The sequence below is a fragment of the Hyperoodon ampullatus genome, assembly GCF_949752795.1.
Source record: "Hyperoodon ampullatus genome assembly, chromosome: 2".
In the NCBI taxonomy this organism is placed as follows: Eukaryota; Metazoa; Chordata; class Mammalia; order Artiodactyla; family Ziphiidae; genus Hyperoodon; species Hyperoodon ampullatus.
The window spans coordinates 127,088,463-127,109,399 of record NC_136915.1 but is presented as its reverse complement, the minus strand read 5'-3'; the positions used below and the strand labels follow the sequence as shown (position 1 = coordinate 127,109,399).

The 20,937-nt window shown below is 37.2% G+C and overlaps 1 protein-coding gene across 1 annotated transcript in view; it reads left to right on the top strand.

The window, feature by feature from the left end:
• The window catches only part of SDCCAG8 (SHH signaling and ciliogenesis regulator SDCCAG8), a gene marked incomplete at its 5' end in the record, with an annotated part of 265,292 nt that overhangs the window by 6,907 nt on the left and 237,448 nt on the right, over positions 1–20,937 (top strand). Inside the window, 3 exons of the mRNA XM_079726777.1 lie at positions 6,688–6,840; positions 7,530–7,612; positions 16,982–17,095. Of these exons, the coding sequence (XP_079582903.1) occupies positions 6,688–6,840; positions 7,530–7,612; positions 16,982–17,095 (350 nt within the window). The remainder of the gene's footprint in view (positions 1–6,687; positions 6,841–7,529; positions 7,613–16,981; positions 17,096–20,937) is intronic.

Below are 20,937 nucleotides of genomic sequence, written 5' to 3'. Positions count from 1 at the left end.
GAGGTTGTATTTGTGTTTGTATTCTTTTTTTTTTTTTTTGCGGTACGTGGGCCTCTCACTGTTGTGGCCTCTCCCGTTGCGGAGCACAGGCTCTGGACGCGCAGGCTCAGCGGCCATGGCTCACGGGCCCAGCCGCTCCACGGCATGTGGGATCTTCCCGGACCAGGGCACGAACCTGTGTTCCCTGCATCGGCAGGCGGACCCTCAACCACTGCGCCACCAGGGAAGCCCTGTTTGTACTCTTAAGTTTAATTTTTATTTTTCTTGTGATGAGAACGTTTGAGATTTACTCTTCAAACCTACAACACAGTATTATTAATGATAGTCACGGTGCTGCACATTATATCCCAGGACGTAGTTTAGTTTATAACTGGAAATTTGTAGCTTTTGACCCTCTTTGTCCATCTTGCCCACACACCCAACCCCTGAATCCATATTTTTCTAATTAAAAACCCTCTTCTCTTTTCCCCTCTATCACTGTTTCTTTTCTTTTTCTTTCCTAGCATCTTTATTAGAGTATAATTGCTTTACATTGTTGTGTTAGTTTCTGCTGTATAACAAAGTGAATCAGCTATACGTATACATATATCCCCATATCCCTTCCCTCTTGCGTCTCCCTCCCACAATCCCTATCCCACCCATCTAGGTGGTCACAAAGCACCTAGCTGATCTCCCTGTGCTATGTGGCTGCTTCCCACTAGCTATCTATTTTACATTTGGTAGTGTATATATGCCACTCTCTCACTTTGTCCCAGCTTACCCTTCCCGCTCCCCATGTCAAGTCCATTCTCTATGTCTGCGTCTTTATTCCTGTCCTGCCCCTAGGTTCATCAGAATCTTTTTTTTTTTTTTTAGATTCCATATATATGTGTTAGCATATGGTATTTGTTTTTCTCTTTCTGACTTACTTCACTCTGTATGACAGACTCTAGGTCCATCTACATCACTACAAATAGTTCAATTTCGTTTCTTTTTATGTCTGAGTAATATTCCATTGTATATACGTGCCACATGTTTTTTTTTTTAATGCAGCTCTGCTATATAAAACATGCCTCTTTTTTTTAACATCTTTATTGGAGTATAATTGCTTTACAATGGTGTGTTAGTTTCTGCTTTATAACAAAGTGAATCAGCTATACATATACATATATCCACATATTGCCTCCCTCCCACCCTCCCAATCCCACCCCTCTAGGTGGTCACAAAGCACTGAGCTGATCTCCCTGTGCTATACGGCTGCTTCCCACTAGCTATCTATTTTATATTTGGTAGTGTATATATGTCCATGCCACTCTCTCACTTCATCCCAGCTTACCCTTCCCCCTCCCATGTCCTCAAGTCCATTCTCTACATCTGTGTCTTTATTCCTGTCCTGCCCCTAGGTTCTTCAGAACCTTTTTTTTTTTTTGTTAGATTCCATATATATATATGTTAGCATACAGTATTGGTTTTTCTCTTTCTGACTTACTTCACTCTGTATGACAGATTTTAGGTCCATCCATCTCACTACAAATAACTCAATTTTGTTTCTTTTTGTGGCTGAGTAATATTCCATTGTATATATGTGCCACATCTTCTTTATCCATTCATCTGTTGATGGACACTTAGTTTGCTTCCACGTCCTGGCTATTGTAAATAGAGCTGCAATGAACATTGTGATACATGACTTCTTTTGAATTATGGTTTTCTCAGGGTATATGCCCAGTAGTGAGATTGCTGGGTCATATGGTAGTTCTATTTTTAGTTTTCTAAGGAACCTCCATACTGTTCTCCATACTGGCTGTATCAATTTACATTCCCACCAACAGTGCAAAAGGGTTCCCTTTTCTCCACACCCTCTCCAGCATTTATTGTTTGTAGATTTTTTGATGATGGCCATTCTGACCCGTGTGAGGTGATACCTCATTGTAGTTTTGATTTCCATTTCTCTAATGACTAGTGATGTTGAGCATCCTTTCATGTGTTTGTTGGCAATCTGTATATCTTCTTTGGAGAAATGTCTGTTTAGGTCTTCTGCCCATTTTTGGATTGGGTTGTTTTTTTGATATTGAGCTGCATGAGCTGCTTGCATATTTTGGAGATTAATCCTTTGTCAGTTGCTTCATTTACAAATCTTTTCTCCCATTCTGAGAGTTGTCTTTTTGTCTTGTTTATGGTTTCCTTTGCTGTGCAAAAGCTTTTAGGTTTCATTAGGTCCCATTTGTTTATTTTTGTTTTTATTTCCATTTCTCTAGGAGGTGGGTCAAAAAGGATCTTGCTGTGATTTATGTCATTGAGTGTTCTGCCTATGTTTCCTCTAAGAGTTTTATAGTGTCTGGCCTTGCATTTAGGTCTTTAATCCATTTTGAGTTTATTTTTGTATACAGTGTTAGGGAGTTTTCTAATGTCATTCTTTTACATGTAGCTGTCCAGTTTTCCCAGTGCCATTTATTGAAGAGGTTGTCTTTTTTCCATTGTATATTCTTGCCTCCTTTATCAAAAATAAGGTGACTATATGTGCGTGGGTTTATCTCTGGGCTTTCTATCCTGTTCCATTGATCTATATTTCTGTTTTTGTACCAGTACCATACTGTCTTGATTACTGTAGCTTTGTAGCATAGTCTGAAGTCAGGGAGCCGGATTCCTCCAGCTCTGTTTTTCTTTCTCAAGATTGCTCTGGCTCTTCGGGGTCTTTCGTGTTTCCATACAAATTGTGAAATTTTTTGTTCTACTTCTGTGAAAAATGCCATTGGTAGTTTTATAGGACATTCCATCCAAAACAACAGAATGTACTTTCTTCTCAAGTGCTCATGGAACATTCTCCAGGATAGATCATATCTTGGGTCACAAATTAAGCCTTGGTAAATTTAAGAAAATTGAAATCATATCAAGTATCTTTTCGAACCACAACACTATGAGACTAGATATCAATTACAGGAAAAAAACTGTAAAAAATACAAGCATATGGAGGCTAAACAATACGCTACTAGAAGAAATAAAAGGGGAAATCAAAACTACCTAGAAACGGATGACTATGAAAACAAAACCCAAAACGACCCAGAACCTGAGGGATGCAGCAAAAGCAGTTCTACGAGGGAAGTTTATAACAATACAATCCTACCTCAAGAAACAAGAAAAATCTCAAATAAACAACCTAACCTTATACCTAAAGCCATTAGAGAAAGAAGAACAAAAAAAAACCAAAATTAGCAGAACGTAATTAAGTTTATATTCAGCCCATAGTTGGTGCTGGAGAGAAGAAATCAGGATGTATTGTGGAATCTCTTACTGTCCTCTCAGAGAGAGGAGGAAATGAGTATTCTTTCCATCTCTCGTTATAGACAGATAAAGCTGTGCCCATTAAAAGTGGGATAGGAAGCCATAACTGGAACCTCCTGTCTAATCTGGTTTCCTTACATGTAAGCAGCAGATAACTGCATCTGGGGAGCAGTGTTCTTAATAAGGATTATGGGGCCTTCAGTTGTAATGGCTCCAGTTGAAGAGCAGTGGGGTTTTATATGTCTTGAAAGATCTGAGTGTTGTTATTCCTCAGGATTAACTCTGTTTGTCTGTTGCAGTGTATAATTATGTTAGTATGTATATATTTGAAAAACATTTAACATGTTTTGAAATGTAGTATTGAAATGACTTTAAAATATCACTTACCTCCTTAGTTTTAGTTTTAGGACATGGTTCTTACAAATTCCTTGTCTTCATCTCTTATACTAACAACTAAAGTCACTCGTTGCAAAAAACCCCTAACCTTGTGTAATCACTTCTCTTTAGGATGGTTGTTGAGTTCAATATATTACTATTTCACATAATACTATTTTCATAGTGCAATTTAACACATGATCTTTGAATGTTAAAAATTCTAAAAGATTAAACAATATTAGGAAAGGGATTAAATACACTCATAAATCTCTGCCATCATTGTAAGCTAATGAAAGAAGTCTACCTATAAGGATTTACAACTACACAATTTTTTTCAGATTTCCTTTCCTTTTCCTAATATCGCTTATTAGCTTTTAGTCAGATTAGGTATAAATAAATAATTATCCTTTGTCTTATAGATGAAGTCATTTGATGGCTCCACAGAGCACACTTATAGTGTAATTCAAACCCTCTCTTTCCTTTTAATGGATGCAGTAAGGATAAGTGCTTTATTCATAGATTTCAGTGCATTAAGTCTAACGCTGTGTGAACTAAATTGCTTATCCAGTAACACTTTGATTTTCCTTTTTAACAAGTCTCTTTAGAAAATACTGAGTTATTGAAAAACTATTGCTGCTTCTCATTTTACTAAAACCAGGAATGCATCTTATCTGGACTTTTTTAAACTCATGAGGAGTAAAAGGAGACCAGGCTTGGTTAGTTATCAATTCCAAATTCCAGTCAGAGAAAGGTCTGCGTGGAAACAGGATTGATGTGGAGAAAATTGTAGTGGTAAATTCCCTGGGTCTCTTGTGTAGTTAGTAGTAGAATTTCACTGTTGAACCCTGACCTAAAAGACCTGTTTTCTTTAGTTTAATCAAGGTAGAAAATGAGTTGCTGTAAGCAAAGAACCTATATTAGAGATTTTGTAAGATAGAGAATATTTTTTTCTATTAAGTTATGGTTATTTTTTTCTGGTTTCAAACTTAAATTAATGAGCTTGGAGGAAGTATAATCTATGTTTCAAGGTCCTGTAGAATATATGTTTATAAATATATTTCCATCCATGATTGGTAATGAAAAGATAGCTGTTTTATAGCTTTTTTAGGGTTCCCACGTAGGTAGCAAGGAATAGGAGCTTTTTCTCCTGAGTACACAAGACGAAATAGATATAATTGTCAAGGAAGGGCCTTGGTCAGAAGAAAGAGAGAACTTCATTGGCATCATTGTTATGTGTTGCTCTGAATTAGGGAAAGTTTTTACTTAGAAAAAAATCTCTGAAAATCTTAAGAATTATTTAGATAGAATCCATTTGAAATAGATAATAGCTATACATGAACTTGCATGGGAATTCATCTTTTTCTAACATAAATTTCTATGTTAGATATATGTAAATATTTGGTAAATTTATGAATTAAAAATAACTTTCAAATACAGATGTCAAAATTTGAAAATGATGAGTGAAATCTGGGTTTCAGTTCTAATGTACAAGGAACATTTTTTTGTTATGGTTAATGTTTTCTAGATTGGAACTGGAGAATTTAATCATAAGAGATTAGCAGAAATAACAAGTTTAAACCTGAAGAAGTAACTGGACTTTAATTAATGAAATTACCAATTGATTACCTTGTTCTCCAGTTGTCATACATGTAAAATATCCATAAAATGGGGTAGAATTATTAGTAATGTCATCACCAGTATCATTAGTATATTATTATAGTATAGTATTAACATATGGTACAGTATAATATTACTATATTAGTATAGTTCTGTTATTAATGTAAGACTTTGATCCTTTGCTGAAGATTTTTTTGGGTAAATGTTTCACTGAATAATTATTTCAGTTCATCTATTGCTGCTTAACAAGACACTCTAAAGCTTGATGGCAGAAAGCAACAACTAAAAGCATTTGTAGTATCTCTCACAGATCTGTGGGTTAATTGGACTCAAGCTGGGCAGTTTTCGGGTCTCTTTCATGCCATTGTAGGTAGATGGCCTCTGGCGCTGCAGTCATCAGGAGACTCCACCGGGCTGTTAGTGGGGCTGGGCTTCTCTCGTTCTCCCTGTGGTGGTCTGAGGGGCTTTCCTTTCCACATGGCCTCTTCACAATCTCTCCAGCAAGGTAGCCAGACTTCCTACTTTGTTTGGCTTGGAGTTTACAAAAACCAGAGTTCCGAGAGGTTAGAAGCAGAAGCTACCAGATATTTTAAAGATGTGACTGGTCTGGCGTGGTATGCTTTCCATTGCATTCTCTTGGTTAGTGCAGGTTACTGGCCCACTGAGTTTCAACCTGGGAGAGGACACTGATGTGAGGCTGGGTCCTTTGGGGGCTATTTTTAGAGATGAACTACTAGAATAATATACCTTAAAATACTTCATTTTAGACTATTTATGTTAAGTATGTGCTAGTGAGTTTAAGCTTCAATTCTAGGCGTAGTCAGGTACACTAACCAAGAATTTCTACATAAGATGTAGTCAGCCAGCAGTACGTAAGTACGACTGTAGTACAGAGGCTGCCGCTATAAGCATGTCAGCTGTTCAAATCTTGATCAAAACTAGGCCAGGTAGTCATATGTCTGTTGCTGCTAGAGGGACATCTGGCCCACAGGGACAAGGAGGCCTCCTTGGGCAGGAACTTGGTGTGGTGGTGTCCCTTTTGCCAGTTTTGCCCACCCACCCCTCTCCAGAAGGGGTAGGGGAGTCTTAGGCATCGAGGGGTTAGGATAGTGCTTTCCCTGTGAGGCTATTGTTTGGAGGATTGGAGGGGGGAGAAGCTCTCCCATTCAGTCCTCCTCAGCAGTAGAGCTATATATAGTGAATATCAATCACTGAGGTGTCAGGGACCTTAGAGATCATCAAGTCTAACTTCTAACCCATGAACTTAATCTCTCACTTCCTCTGGCATGTTCCTCAGCAAGGTAGAAACAAAACTATGCTTTTTTCCCCATGAAGTATGAGAAATGATTGCTTTTCCTTTAGAAATTGTCTTCTTGAGTCAGCGTACCTTTGGTCGCCCAGATTTCACTGGCCCTGATTTTCATCATGTTGTTACAGATCATGCCAATAGAAGCATTCACCAATTGAAATGTGCCCTGAGAGAAGGTGATGTCACTATTGGAGAAGATGTAATGGATCCTTCTTTTAGTACCAGTGTAGGAAATGAGGATTCTGGGAATGCCTGGCGTGAACTGCAACACAGCCATGCTGGTGAGTGTGAATGTCAGTCCTGACCTGAATGACACACAGTGAATTCTTTAAACTCCATACAGTAATGACTCCAATCTATCCTTTACTGCTAGGATTTTAGTCGAGAAACACAAATCAGCTAATCTAATTCCCTTGCTCATTTTTTTTTTTATTTTGACTTCTCAATGCCTATAGGATGTTGTAGCAGTATTTCCTTAAGATGAATCCAAGCTGCCTCTCCAGCCTCATTTTTCTGTTTTCCTTTCAACTGTCCATCTTTCAAGCCATGTTCTAATCATACCAACCTATGGCCATGCTTCTATGCTTTGCATGAGCCACACATTCTAACTGGATTTTTTCTCACCCTTTTCTGCTCGGTAATCTCCTGTATATCCTTCACGGTATTGTCTTCTCTGTGAAAACAATTATGTGCTTCCTCTTCATAGCACTATGCGTAGCTTAGGTCTACCTAGAGCTTATTATATTGTTGTATATCTGTTAGTTATATCCCTCTTGCTCACAAGCAAGGTTCTTAGCTCTTAAGTGGTAGAGGTTTTCTTGTTTGTCTTTGTGTCCCCAGTCAGTAGCACATTTTGTGGTGCATAATACATATTTAAACAATATTTGTCAGACCGATGGATGGATAGATGGGTGATAATAAACCATGGATCTAAAATAAGGTGAATAAACCCATCACTTTTGCTCCATAGTTAATCAACTCAAAGCTTTGCTATACCAACAAGCAACTAAGGAAAGTGAGATATCTCCAAGAAGACAAAAATTGTCCCCTTTGGTAAGTATCAGCTTTTGCAACCTGACAAAAGCATTATTTTTCTAACTATGTTTTAGTTTTACTGTGTCATTTTAGTAGTACATATTGTAAACAGATACTGAGCAGGGCCTGCTAATAGTGTAAAACGTTAAAAGAAATTATTTTCCCTCTGATTATTTTGGCTGAAGAAGAGAGACTTACATGGCAGAGAGAATTCTGATTTTTTAATTTATTATTCACTTGAAAAATGTGAGTGAGGAAATAGTTTGGAGAATTTACTTTGCAACTGTTAGCAAATATAAAAAAGAAACAATATATGGAAAAGATTAACCATTGCTTTTTTAGAGGAGCATATCTATATTTTATTATTTTTAGAATTTACTGTTTAATTCTAGCAGTCCTTTGTTTTACTCTTTTATGTAATCTTATTCTAAATTTTAAAATATATGGTTATAAATTTGTGTGATACGAGAAGCTGTACTCTGCTTCTTCTGAAGCTGTTTTCTCTTGCTGTTGCTTTGACGGAGTGTATTATTTCTGACTGAAGCAATGTGATATAAAGCCTGAGGTAGGTGTGAGGGCAGGGTAGGTGTGAGGGAGAGTAGGTGTGAGGGAAGGGTACTGTGAAGGAAGGGTACTGTGAGGGAAAGGGTATATGTGAGGGAAGGATTTGGCCAGGTTTAAATGGTCAAAATAATAATCTAGGCTTTAGGTCTATCTAGGGTCTATTATGTAGTCTCTCACAGGGTTTTTGTAATAATAAGATAAGATCATATATTTAAAATTCTTTAGAAACCTATGAAGTATGACACAAATATAAAATGTCATAGCAACAATAACCACCTTGCATTTTCAATGTCCGTGACAGTTGGATACCAAGGCTACATGCTGGAAACTTGGAGACATGTCAGTTTCCTTTACTCACAGATGAAATGTCATAAGAGTACCCTTCAATTAACACTTCATTCCAGCCTGACACATACTTTCATGTTTAATTCCCACTTTAGAGAAATGTACTACGTACTCCTATTCAATATTTATAGGTATAAATTATAATTTAAAAAAATATTTCATCATTCAGTGAATTTATTACTGTTGACTCCTAGTTTCTAGAATGCTCTTAAGCACACATGGGTGGAGTACTTTTAAGTCTAGTAGATTAAGGTGCTATATCTGTTGAATGCTCAGACATGCTTAGTAGCATTTTAAAGATAAAATTGAGCAGTGATATTGCAAAACTTATTGACTTCAAATAGGCAAGAAAACTCTCATCAAAATCATCAGTTGTATATACCAATACACAGGTCTATTTATATTGGAGCTATGTGAAAGAATGGAAATTAGACTCTAAATGTATATGACCTACATGTGATGATTATAAGCCATAACCATAGTAAGTAGCTTTTGAAGATTTTACCCTTTAGAATGCAGTTTCATAGCCAATATGACATATGAGAAATATGTGGCTGTATTGATAGTGAAACTGAGGCAGTGTTGAGATAGAAAATGTCTAAACATTATTACCTGTTATTTTAAAATGTGGACATCCAGATTATAATAAACCCTTCAAAGTATATACAAATTATTTCATATGGAGATTTTCCACATGACATAAGCTTGTTTTTAATTTTCACATTGACTATCCCCTATATACACATAATAATAATTCATATTTTTCTATGTACCGAACCCCTTTCTATTAATATTAATTATTATAATTAGTTACTTTCTACTTAACACAGATAATTCATTTAATTAAAGTCTCTTTGGTTTTTAAATTTATTAAATATTCCCAGAAGGAAAGCTCTACTGAATTATTTTGCCATGGGAGCTGGTACTTCATCATTTATAGGAATTTCTGCTGGATTGAAAAACAAAATGATTGTGTGTCTCATCTCAAGCACTCCTCTGGGTTCATCTAACTGGTTGAACTTCATTTTCCCTTTCCTCTCTTCCTCTTTTCTTTAAATAATATCATCGTATGATGTATGATTTATAAACCATTTTATAATCATTTTAGGATAAGATAAGATGTACATTAAAAAATCAATTCCAGGACTGCTGCAGAAGTAAAGAGAATTGACACTTTTTATGATGTCTCTTCATTGAGTCCTCAGTGCAGCGTATCTCAGTTTATGTATGTATCTGCTTCGGCACTCTAGTCTTAGAGGCTCCAGAACAGCAGTCTCGAATTGCCTTGAGTACTAGGGTCAAAAATCAAAAATCAGGTTTTGCTAACGTACTCCTTAGTAGATAGAATTTTACCTTACTGACACACATTTGGCACATTTGTCTAAAGAATCCCTCCTTCAGGCAGCTTGTTCTGCAATTTTAGCTAGCAGTCCTCTTCTATGGTGGTTTCTTGAAGAGCTGTCCCTTTATCTCAGAATTACTGAATAGGGTATCACATTTTCAGATGGCTCAAATAGGCAGTTCATCCCAGCCAATTATACTACTCCAGCATTTTTCCATTTGCCATATGCTTTTTACAACCACTTTCACTGTCCATCTTTAAAAAATGATATTTATATCCCTGATTCTTATCTATTTGTGGAATTTATAGAATAAAGAAATAAATACTATTAGCCACATTGTGATCTAGTCTATGTTTTTTAATTATTTTTATACAGCAGATTGTTATTAGTTATCTATTTTATATCTATTCGTGTATATATGACTGTCCCAATTTCCCAATTCATCCCCCCCTTTCCCCCCATTGGTGTCCATAAGTTTGTTCTCTACATCTGTGTCTCTATTTCTGCCTTTCAAACTGGTTCATCTGTACCATTTTTCTAGATTCCACATATATGTGTTAATATACGATATGTGTTTTTCTCTTTCTGACTTACTTCACTCTGCATGACAGTCTCTAGGTCCATCCACGTCTTTACAAAAGACCCAATTTCATTCCATTATATGGCTAATATTCCATTGTATATACGTACCACATCTTCTTTATCCATTTGTCTGTTGATGGGCATTTAGGTTGCTTCCATGACCTGGCTATTGTAAATAGTGCTACAATGAACACTGGGGTGTGTTTGTCTTTTTGAATTATGGTTTTCTCTGTGTATAGTCCCAGTAGTGGGATTGCGGGGTCATATGGTAATTCTATTTTTAGTTTTTTAAGGAACCTCCTTACTGTTCTCCATAGTGGCTGTATCAATTTACATTCCCACCAACAGTGCAAGAGGATTCCCTTTTCTCCACCCTCTCCAGCATTTGTTGTTTGTAGACTTTCTGATGATGCCCATTCTAACCGATGTGACGTGATACCTCATTGTAGTTTTGATATGCATTTCTCTAATAATTAGTGATGTTGAGCAGCTTTTCATGTGCCTCTTGGCATTCTGTATATCTTCTTTGAAGAAATGTCTATTTAGGTCTTCAGACCATATTTTGATTGGGTTGTTCGTTTTTGTAATATTGAACTGCATGACCTGTTTTTATATTTTGGTGATTAATCCTTTGTCCATTGATTTGTTTGCAAATATTTTCTGCCATTCTGAGGGTTGTCTATTCATCTTGTTTATAGTTTCCTTTGCTGCACAAAAGCTTTTAAGTTTCATTAGGTCCCATTTGTTTATTTTTGTTTTTATTTCCATTACTTTAGGAGGTGGGTCAAAAAAGATCTTCCTGTGATTTACGTCAAAGAGTGTTCTTCCTATGATTTCCTCTAAGAGTTTTATAGTGTCTGGTCTTACATTTAGGTGTTTAATCTATTTTGAGTTTATTTTTGTGTATCGTGTTAGGGAGTGTTCTAATTTCATTCTTTTACATGTAGCTGTCCAGTTTTCCCAGTGCCATTTATTGAAGAGGCTGTCTTTTCTCCATTGTATATCCTTGCCTCCTTTTTCAGAGATTAGGTGACCATAGGTGCATGGGTTTCCCTCTGGGCTTTCAATCCTGTTCCATTGATCTATATTTCTGTTTTTGTGCCAGTACCATATTGTCTTGATTACTGTAGCTTTGAGTGTAGTCTGAACTCAGGGAGTCTGACTCCTCCAGCTACGTTTTTTTCCCCTCAAGATTGCTTTGGCTATTTGGGGTCTTTTGTGTCTCCATACAAATTTTAAGATTTTTTTGTTCTAGTTCTGTAAAAAATTGCCACTGCTAATTTGATAAGGATTGTATTGACTCTGTAGATTGCTTTAGGTAGTATAGTCATTGTCACAATGTTGATTCTTCCAATCCAAGAACATGGTATATATCTCCATCTGTTTGTATCATCTTTAATTTCTTTCATCAGTGTCTTATAGTTTTCTGCATACAGGTCTTTTGTCTCCTTAGGTAGGTTTATTCCTAGGTATTTTATTCTTTTTGTTGCAATGGTGACTGTGATTGTTTCCTTAATTTCTCTTTCTGATCTTTTGTTGTTAGTGTGTAGAAATGCAAGAGATTTGTGCATTAATTTTGTACCCTGCAACTTTACCAAATTCACTGATTAGCTCTAATAGTTTTCTGGTGGTATTTGTAGGATTATCTATGTACAGTATCATGTCATCTGCAAACACTGACAGTTTTACTTCTTCTTTTCCAATTTGTATTCCTGTTATTTCTATTTTTCTCTGATTGCCATGGCTAGGAGTTCCAAAGCTATCTTGAATAATAGTGGTGAGAGTGGACATCCTTGTCTTGTTCCTGATCTTAGAGGAAATGCTTTCAGTTTTTCACCATCGAGAATGATGTTTGCTGTGGGTTTGTCGTATATGGCCTTTATTATGTTGAGGTGGGTTCCCTCTATGCCCATTTTCTGGAGAGTTTTTATCAAAATAGGTGTTGAATTTTGTCTTAAGCTTTTTCTGCATCTATTGAGATGATCGTATGGTTTTTATTCTTCAGTTTGTTAATATGGTGTATCACATTGATTTGCGTATATTGAGGAATCTTGCATCCATGGGATAAATCCCACTTGATCACCGTGTATGATCCTTTTAATGTGTTGTTGGATTCTGTTTGCTAGTATTTTGTTGAAGATTTTTGCATCTATGTTCATCAGTGATATTGGTCTGTAATTTTCTTTTTTTGTAGTATCTTTGTCTGGTTTTGGTATCAGAGTGATGGTGGCCTTGTAGAATGAGTTTGGGAGTGTTCCTTCCTCTGCAATTTTCTGGGAGAGTTTGAGAAGGATGGGTGTTAGCTCTTCTCTAAATGTATGATAGTATTTACCTGTGAAGCCATCTGGTCCTGGACGTTTGTTTGTTGGAAATTTTTATTCACAGTTTCAATTTCATTACTTGTGATTGGTCTGATCATATTTTCTGTTTCTTCCTGGTTCAGTCTCAGAAGTTTGTGCTTTTCTAAGAATTTGTCCATTTCTTCCAGGTTGTCCATTTTATTAGCATACTTTTGCTTGCACTAGTCTCTGATGATGCTTTGTATTTCTGCAGTGTCTGTTGTAACTTCTCCTTTTTCGTTTCTAATTTTATTGATTTGAGTCTTCTCCCTCTTTTTCTTGATGAGTCTGGCTAAAGGTTTATCAATTTTGTTTATCTTCTCAAAGAACCAGCTCTTAGTCTTATTGATCTTTGCTATTGTTTTCTTTGTTTCTATTTCATTTATTTGTGCTCTGATCTTTATGATTTCTTTCCTTCTACTAACTTTCGGTTTTGTTTGTTCTTCTTTCTCTAGTTCCGTTAGGTGTAAGGTTAGATTGTTTATTTGAGATTTTTCTTGTTTCCTGAGGTAGGATTGTATTGCTATAAACTTCCCTCTTAGAACTGCTTTTGCTGGATCCCATCTGTTTTGGATCATCGTGTTTTCATTGTCATGTATCTGTAGGTGTTTTTTAACTTCCTTTTTGATTTCTTCAGTGATCTCTTGGTTATTTAGTAACATATGGTTTAGCCTCCATATGTTTGTGTTTTTAATGTTTTTTTCCCTGTAATTTATTTCTAATCTCATAGTGTTGTGGTAGGAAAAGATGCTTGATATGATTTCAGTTTCCTTAAATTTACCAAGGCTTGATTTGTGACCCAAGATGTGATCTATCCTGGACAATATTCCATATGCACTTGAGAAGAAAGTGTATACTGTTGTTTTTGGATGGAATGTCCTATAAATATCAATTAAATCTAACTGGTCTATTATGTCATTTAAAGCTTGTGTTTCTTTATTAATTTTTTGTCTGGATTATTTGTCAATTGGTGTATGTGTGATGTTAAAGTCCCCCAATATTAGTGTGTTACTGTCATTTATCTCTTTTATAGCTCTTAGCCTTTGCTTATGTATTGAGGTGCTTCTCTGTTGGGTGCATATATATTTATAATTGCTATATCTTCTTGGATTGATCCCTTGATCATTATGTAGTGTCCTTTTTTGTCTCTTGTAACATTCTTCATTTTAAAGTCTTTTGATCTGATATAAGTGTTGCTACTCCAGCTTTCTTTTGATTTCTATTTTCATGGAATATCTTTTCCCATCCCCTCACTTTCAGTCTCTATGTGTCCCTAGGTCTGAAGTGCATCTCTTGTAGACAGCATATATACAGAGTCTTGGTTTTGTATCCATTCAACCAATCTGTGTGTTTTGGTTGGAGCATTTAATCCACTCACGTGTAAGGTAATTATTGATATATATGTTCCTATTACCATTTTTTTAATAGGTCCTTTTCTTCTCTTATGTTTCCCTCTCAGAGAAGAAGTTCCCTTAGCATTTGTTGTAGAGCTGATCTGGTGGTGCTGAATTTTCTTAGCTTTTGCTTGTCTGTAAAGCTTTTGATTTCTCTGTCAAATCTGAGTGAGATCCTTGCCAGGTAGAGTAATCTTGGTTGTAGTTTCTTCCCTTTAATCACTTTAAGTATATCTTGCCTCTCCTTTCTGGCTTGTAGAGTTTCTGTTGAGAAATCAGCTGTTAACCTTATGGAAGTTCCCTTGTATGTTTTTTTTTCTTTTTTCTTTTTTTTGGCTGCATTGGGTCTTCATTGCTGCACGCAGTCTTTCTCTAGTTGCGGTCAGTGGGGGCTACTCTTCATTGTGCACGGGCTTCTCCTTGTGGTGGCTTCTCCTCTTGCAGAGCACAGGCTCTAGTCATGTGGGCTTCAGTAGTTGTAGCATGAGGGCTCAGTAGTTGTGTGTTGGGGGCTCTAGAGTACAGGCTCAGTAGTTGTGGCGCATGGGCTTAGCTGCTCCACAGCATGTTGGATCTGCCCAGACCAGGGCTTGAACCCATGTCCCCAGAATTGGCAGGCAGATTCTTAACCACTGTGCCACCAGGGAAGCTCCCCTTGTACGTTATTTGTCATTTTTCCCTTTTTGCTTTTAATAATTTTTCTTTGTCTTTAATTTTTGTCAGTTTGATTACTGTGTGTCTCAGTGTGTTTCTCCTTTGGTTTATCCTGCCTGGGACTCTCTGTGCTTGCAGGACCTGGGTGTTTCGTTTTCCATATTAGGGAAGTTTTCCACTATAATCTCTTCGTATATTTTCTCGGCTCCTTTCTCTCTCTCTTCTCCTCTGGATCCCCTATAATGCGAATGTTGGTGCATTTAATGTTGTCCCAGAGGTCTGTTAGGCTGTCTTCATTTCTTTTTATTCTTTTTTCTTTATTCTGTTCAACAGCAGTGAATTCCATCATTGTCTTCCAGGTCACTTATCTGTTCTTCTGTCTCAGTTATCCTTCTATTGATTCCTTCTAGTGTGTTTTTCATTTCAGTTATTGTATTGTTCATCTCTGTTTTTTGTTGTTTAATTCTTCTAGATGTTTGTCCTTTAATTCTTATAGGTCTTCGTTAAACATTTCTTGCATCTTCTTGATCTTTGCCTCCATTCTTTTTCTGATGTCCTGGATCGCCTTCACTATGATTATTCTGAATTCTTTTTTTGGAAGGTTGCCTATTTCCACTTCATTTAGTTGTTTTTCTGGGGTTTTATCTTGTTCCTTCATCTGGTACATAGTCCTCTGCCTTTTCATTTTGTCTGTCTTTGAATGTGGTTTTCATTCCATAGGCTGCAGGATTGTAGTTCTTCTTGCTTCTGCTGTCTGCCCTCTGGTGGATGAGTCTATCTAAGAGGCTTGTGCAGGCTTCCTGATGGGAGGGACTGGTGGTAGGTAGAACTGGGTGTTTCTCTGGTGGGCAGAGCTCAGTAAAACTTTAATCCGCTTGTCTGCTGATGGGTGGGGCTGAGTTCCCTCCCTGTTGGTTGTTTGGCCTGAGGCAACCCAGCAGTGGGGGCTACAGGCTCTTTGGTGGGGCTAATGGCAGACTCCCGGGAGGGCTCACGCCAAGGAGTACCTCCCAGAACTTTTGCTGCCAGTGTCCTTGTCCCTTCAGTGAGCCACAGCCACCTCCCGCCTCTGCAGGAGACCCTCCAACACTAGCAGGTAGGTCTGGTTCAGTCTCCTGTGGGGTCACTGCTCCTTCTCCCTGGGTCCTGATGCACACACTACTTTGTGTGTGCCCTCCAAGAGTGTATTCTCTGTTTCCCCCAGTCCTGTCAAAGTCCTGCAGTCAAATCCTGCTAGCCTTGAACGTCTGGATCTCTGGGAATTCCTCCTCCCGTTGCTGGAACCCCAGGTTGGGAAGCCTGACGTGGGGCTCAGAACCTTCACTCCAGTGTATGGACTTCTTTTTTTTTTTTTAATATATTTTTTTATTTTTTTAATTTTTTTATTTTTTTTGCTTTATAACAAATTTAATCAGTTATACATATACATATGTTCCCATATCCCCTCCCTTTTGCGTCTCCCTCCCACCCTCCCTATCCCACCCCTCCAGGCGGTCACAAAGCACCGAGCTGATCTCCCTGTGCTATGCGGCTGCTTCCCACTAGCTATCTACCTTACGTTTGGTAGTGTATATATGTCCATGCCACTCTTTCACTTTGTCACAGCTTACCCTTCCCCCTCCCCATATCCTCAGGTCCATTCTCTAGTAGGTCTGTGTCTTTATTCCTGTCTTACCCCTATGTTCTTCATGACATTTTTTTTTCTTAAATTCCATATATATGTGTCAGCATACAGTATTTGTCTTTCTCTTTCTGACTTACTTCACTCTGTATGACAGACTCTAGGCAGTGGATGGACTTCTGTGGTATAAGTGTTCTCTAGTTTGTGAGTCACCCCCCAGAAGTTATGGGATTTGATTTTATCGTGATTGCACCCCTCCTACAATCTCATTGAGGCTTCTCCTTTGTCTTTGGATGTGGGGTATCTTTTTTGGTGAGTTCCAGTGTCTTCTTGTTGATGATTTTTCAGCAGTTAGTTGTGATTCCGGTGCTCTTGCAAGAGGGAGTGAGAGCACGTCCTTCTACTCTGCCATCTTGAAGCAATCTCCCTAGTCTATGTTTATACTATGTTTATATGACATCAGTGCTAAATTGAGTATGGAGATGGTATTAACTGATTCTTTGCTAAATCCAAACATCCTTCATTTGTTTTTGGTTTTGCCTTAGAAATCATCAGAATATGAGGAAACTGATATGACTGCTATACACAATTTTGTTCCCATCATCAGTGACCAGTCTCAATACATTCATCATTTAGAGGCAGAAGTCAAGTTCTGTAAGGTAAGTTTCTCATTAAAAATTTAAGCCAACCTAAATTAAAGTTGATATTAATAATGCCTTGTATGAAAATTTGCTATTATTAGTCATGTTTATAGCAATGCATTTACAGTTGCCACCTTTATATGAGTGAAAAGACTGATGTGTAATAAATAGGAGCTTCTCAGTCTTAGGAATGATACTCCTGACTATGCCATTTCTGAATATTTAATTTCCCAGTAGTCTATAACTATGTCTAATATTTTGATAATATTCTCTCATGTTTCAGAAATTTTCCTTTCCACCCTGTTTACTTTAGCCCAGCTTATGGCAAATGCTTTGGAATAGTAATACCAATCATTCTCCCATACTTATCAACCTATTGAAATTGTTGTGCAGCAAGTAGGGATTCTAAGCAGTAGATTAGATCTACCCCATGTCAGTGTAAAGGTTCTTACCTTGACTTTGAATACGTATAGCTCATTGGGGTACTGATACTTATGATCAAGAAACCAGATGTGTCACCTATGGCATGTAACTAGATGTTACATATTGCATGACTGTATGAACTGTATGAACTTTAGTAATGTCATTAATGCCATTGGAGCCTTTCTGCCTTCCCAAAGTATGTTAATGTTTTAGTTTTTTGGGTTTTTTTTAATATCAGTGCATCAGATCATGTGATATTTTTATAGGAGTTACTGATATCTTTTTTATCAGTATTATATGTATTATATTTTCAACGTTTGGCTACTCTTCCAAGGTGTAATTCTGATAGGTAACTTAAGAAACCTTTAAACATTTAATGTCTTGAGTTTTCAAGGGAGTTTCCTGATCTTAGCATGTCATTTTCTCTTTGTTCTTGAGGATACAACCATTATTATACAAGTATTCTTGGATTACCAGAAAAGCTGAAATAATATCCTAGGACTCAGTCCATTAATAAGCTTCTGTTAATTCCTAAAATGCTGTGGGTAAAACTTAAGAGATATTGTAGGGGAAATAAAAGTTTAGCTCTGCCCTTTTAGTGTCTTTGGTTGGACCTTAAAATTAAATTGACATAAGACAGATTAACAGGATGAAAGGATACCCATTTATTTAATGCAGGATTTATGTGACATGGGAACCTTCATAAGGAAGTGAAGACCCGAAGAAGTGGTGAAACCTAAATGTTTTTATACTTGGTTGAACAGAGAGAGGCAGCTGTGGAAGTGTAACTAAAATATGTGGGGAGGTAAAGAAGATGAGTTCTTCTAACAAGGTCTGTTTGTACAGATTTCTCTCAGCCTCTACTTCTTGTCTCTGGTGATAAGAATGTTTTTTTCTTCCTGGTGTAGGGAGAGCATCTTTCACATGAGAGTTTTATTCCTGCTTTCAGGAAGAAAGGGGGAGGTCAGAGCACTCTTTTGTACCTGCTGTTTTTCACATGCCCTTAGCTCAAGATAATTCTTCCAAAGTGACATATTAGGGGATGGCAGATTCTGCCACTCTGCAATATACATCATAATAAACTTACCATCTAGTTGAGAGCACTGTTACCTATGAGGACAACAGCAGCCCTTTAGAAGATATAGTGTAGCCATTTATTTTGTGGTATAAACTATAATTATAATGAGAGAAGAAGGTTACTAAAAGCTAGTGTCTTTGGAGATGTTTTTATGGGAGAGAATAATCTTAAGGCGTAGGATCATTAGATCAGCAGAAGGGAGATGAACAAATTTCAAAGAGAAAACAGCAACAATGAAAGAATATATTCAGGATGAATATGATTTATTTATGGGGGACATGAGACATCTATTCTAAATTCTTACAATGGAGGACATCTCTTAGAAATAATTAAAATAATGCTGAACTGATAAAATGGAAGATTAAAAAATCCTTGAAAGTCAGACAGAGTATAAATATGATGCATTTTAACAAGTGAGTAAGATAATGAAAGTAATGTTTAAGGGCCTAGAAATCTTATTAGTTTGATTAATTAATAGACTTTATTTTTTAGATCAGTTTTAGGTTAACAGAAAAGTTGAATGGAAAGTACATAGTGTTCCCAGGTACTCCCATGTACTTCATAGCTCCACAGCAGTTTCCCCTGTTATTTACATCATACATCAGTGTAGTACAATTGTTTGTTACAATTGATGAGCCAATATTATTACATTATTATTTACTAAATTCCTCAGTTTACATTAGTGTTCACTCTTTGTGTTTTATATTCTATAAGTTTTAAAAAACGTATAATGACATATACCCACCATTACAGTAGCATGCAGAATAATTTCACTGCCTTAAATATCATCTGCACTGTGCTTATTTATCCCTTCCTACCTGCTAAACCCCTGGCAACCACTGATCTTTTTACTGTCTCCATAGTTTTGCCTTTTCCAGAATGTCATATAGTTGGAATCATACAGTTTTGTAGCCTTTTCAGATTGGCTTCATTGAGTTCATAATATACATTTAAGTTTCCTTCATGTCTTTTCATGGCTTGGTAGCTCATTTCTTTTTATCACTGAGTAATATTCCATTGTATGGATATAACATAGTTTGTTTATCCATTCACCCATTGAAGGAAATCTCGCTTGCTTCCAAGTTTTGGCAACTATGAATAAAGCTACTGTAAATATTTGTGTAGAGGTTTTGTGTGGACATAAATTTTTTACTCATTTGGGTAAATACCACAAAGCACAATTGCTGGATTGCCTCGTAACAGTATGTTTAGTCTTTTTCTTTTTTTTTTTTTTTTTTTGCGGTACGCAGGCCTCTCACTGTTGTGACCTCTCTGGTTGTGGAGCACAGGCTCCAGATGTGCAGGCTCAGCGGTCATGGCTCACGGGCCCAGCCGCTCCGCGGCATGTGGGATCCTCCCGGACCGGGGCACGAATCCGTGTCCCCTGCATCGGCAGGCAGACCCTCAACCACTGCGCCACCAGGGAAGCCCTGTTTAGTCTTATAAGAAACTGCCACACTGTCTTCCACAGTGGCTGTGCCATTTGTTTTCCTGCCAGCAAAGAATAAGAGTTCCTGATGTTCCACATCATTGCCAGGATTTGGTGTTGTCAGTGTTTTGATTTCTAGTGTGTTAAAGATATGTTTTAATTTCAATTCCCTGATGACATACAGTGTTGAATATTTTTTTCATATGCTTATTTTCCATTTATATACTTTCTTTGATGAGGTATCTATTCAGGTCTTTTGCCCATTTTTTTAATGGTGTTGTTCATTTTCTTATTGTTGAGTTTCAAAAGTTCTTTATGTGCTTTGGGTACCAGTCATTTATCACATATGTCTTTTGCAATTCTTTTCTCTCAATTTTGGCTTGTCTTTTGATTTTCTTAACAGCGTCATAGAGCAGAAGTTTTTAATTTTAATCAAGTTCAACTTATCAATTTTTTTTTTTTGCGGTACGCGGGCCTCTCACTGTTGCGGCCTCTCCCGTTGCGGAGCACAGGCTCCGGACGCGCAGGCCCAGCGGCCATGGCTCACGGGCCCAGCCGCTCCACGGCATGTGGGATCCTCCCGGACCGGGGCACGAACCCGCGTCCCCTGCATCGGCAGGCGGACTCCCAACCACTGCGCCACCAGGGAAGCCCTATCAATTTTTTTAATCAATTTTTTTCCATGGAATTGTGCTTTTGGTGTTATATCTAAAAATATTGTGAAACCCAAGGTCACTAATATTTTCTCTTATTCTTCTTCTAGCTGTTTGATTATTTTGTGTTTTACATTTAGATCTGTGCTCCATTTTGAGTTAATATTTGTGAAGGTATAAGATCTGTGTCTAGATTTATTTAAATTTTTTTTCCATATAGATATCTATCTGTTTCAGCATCATTTTTTGTAAAGACTATCTATATTGAATTACCCTT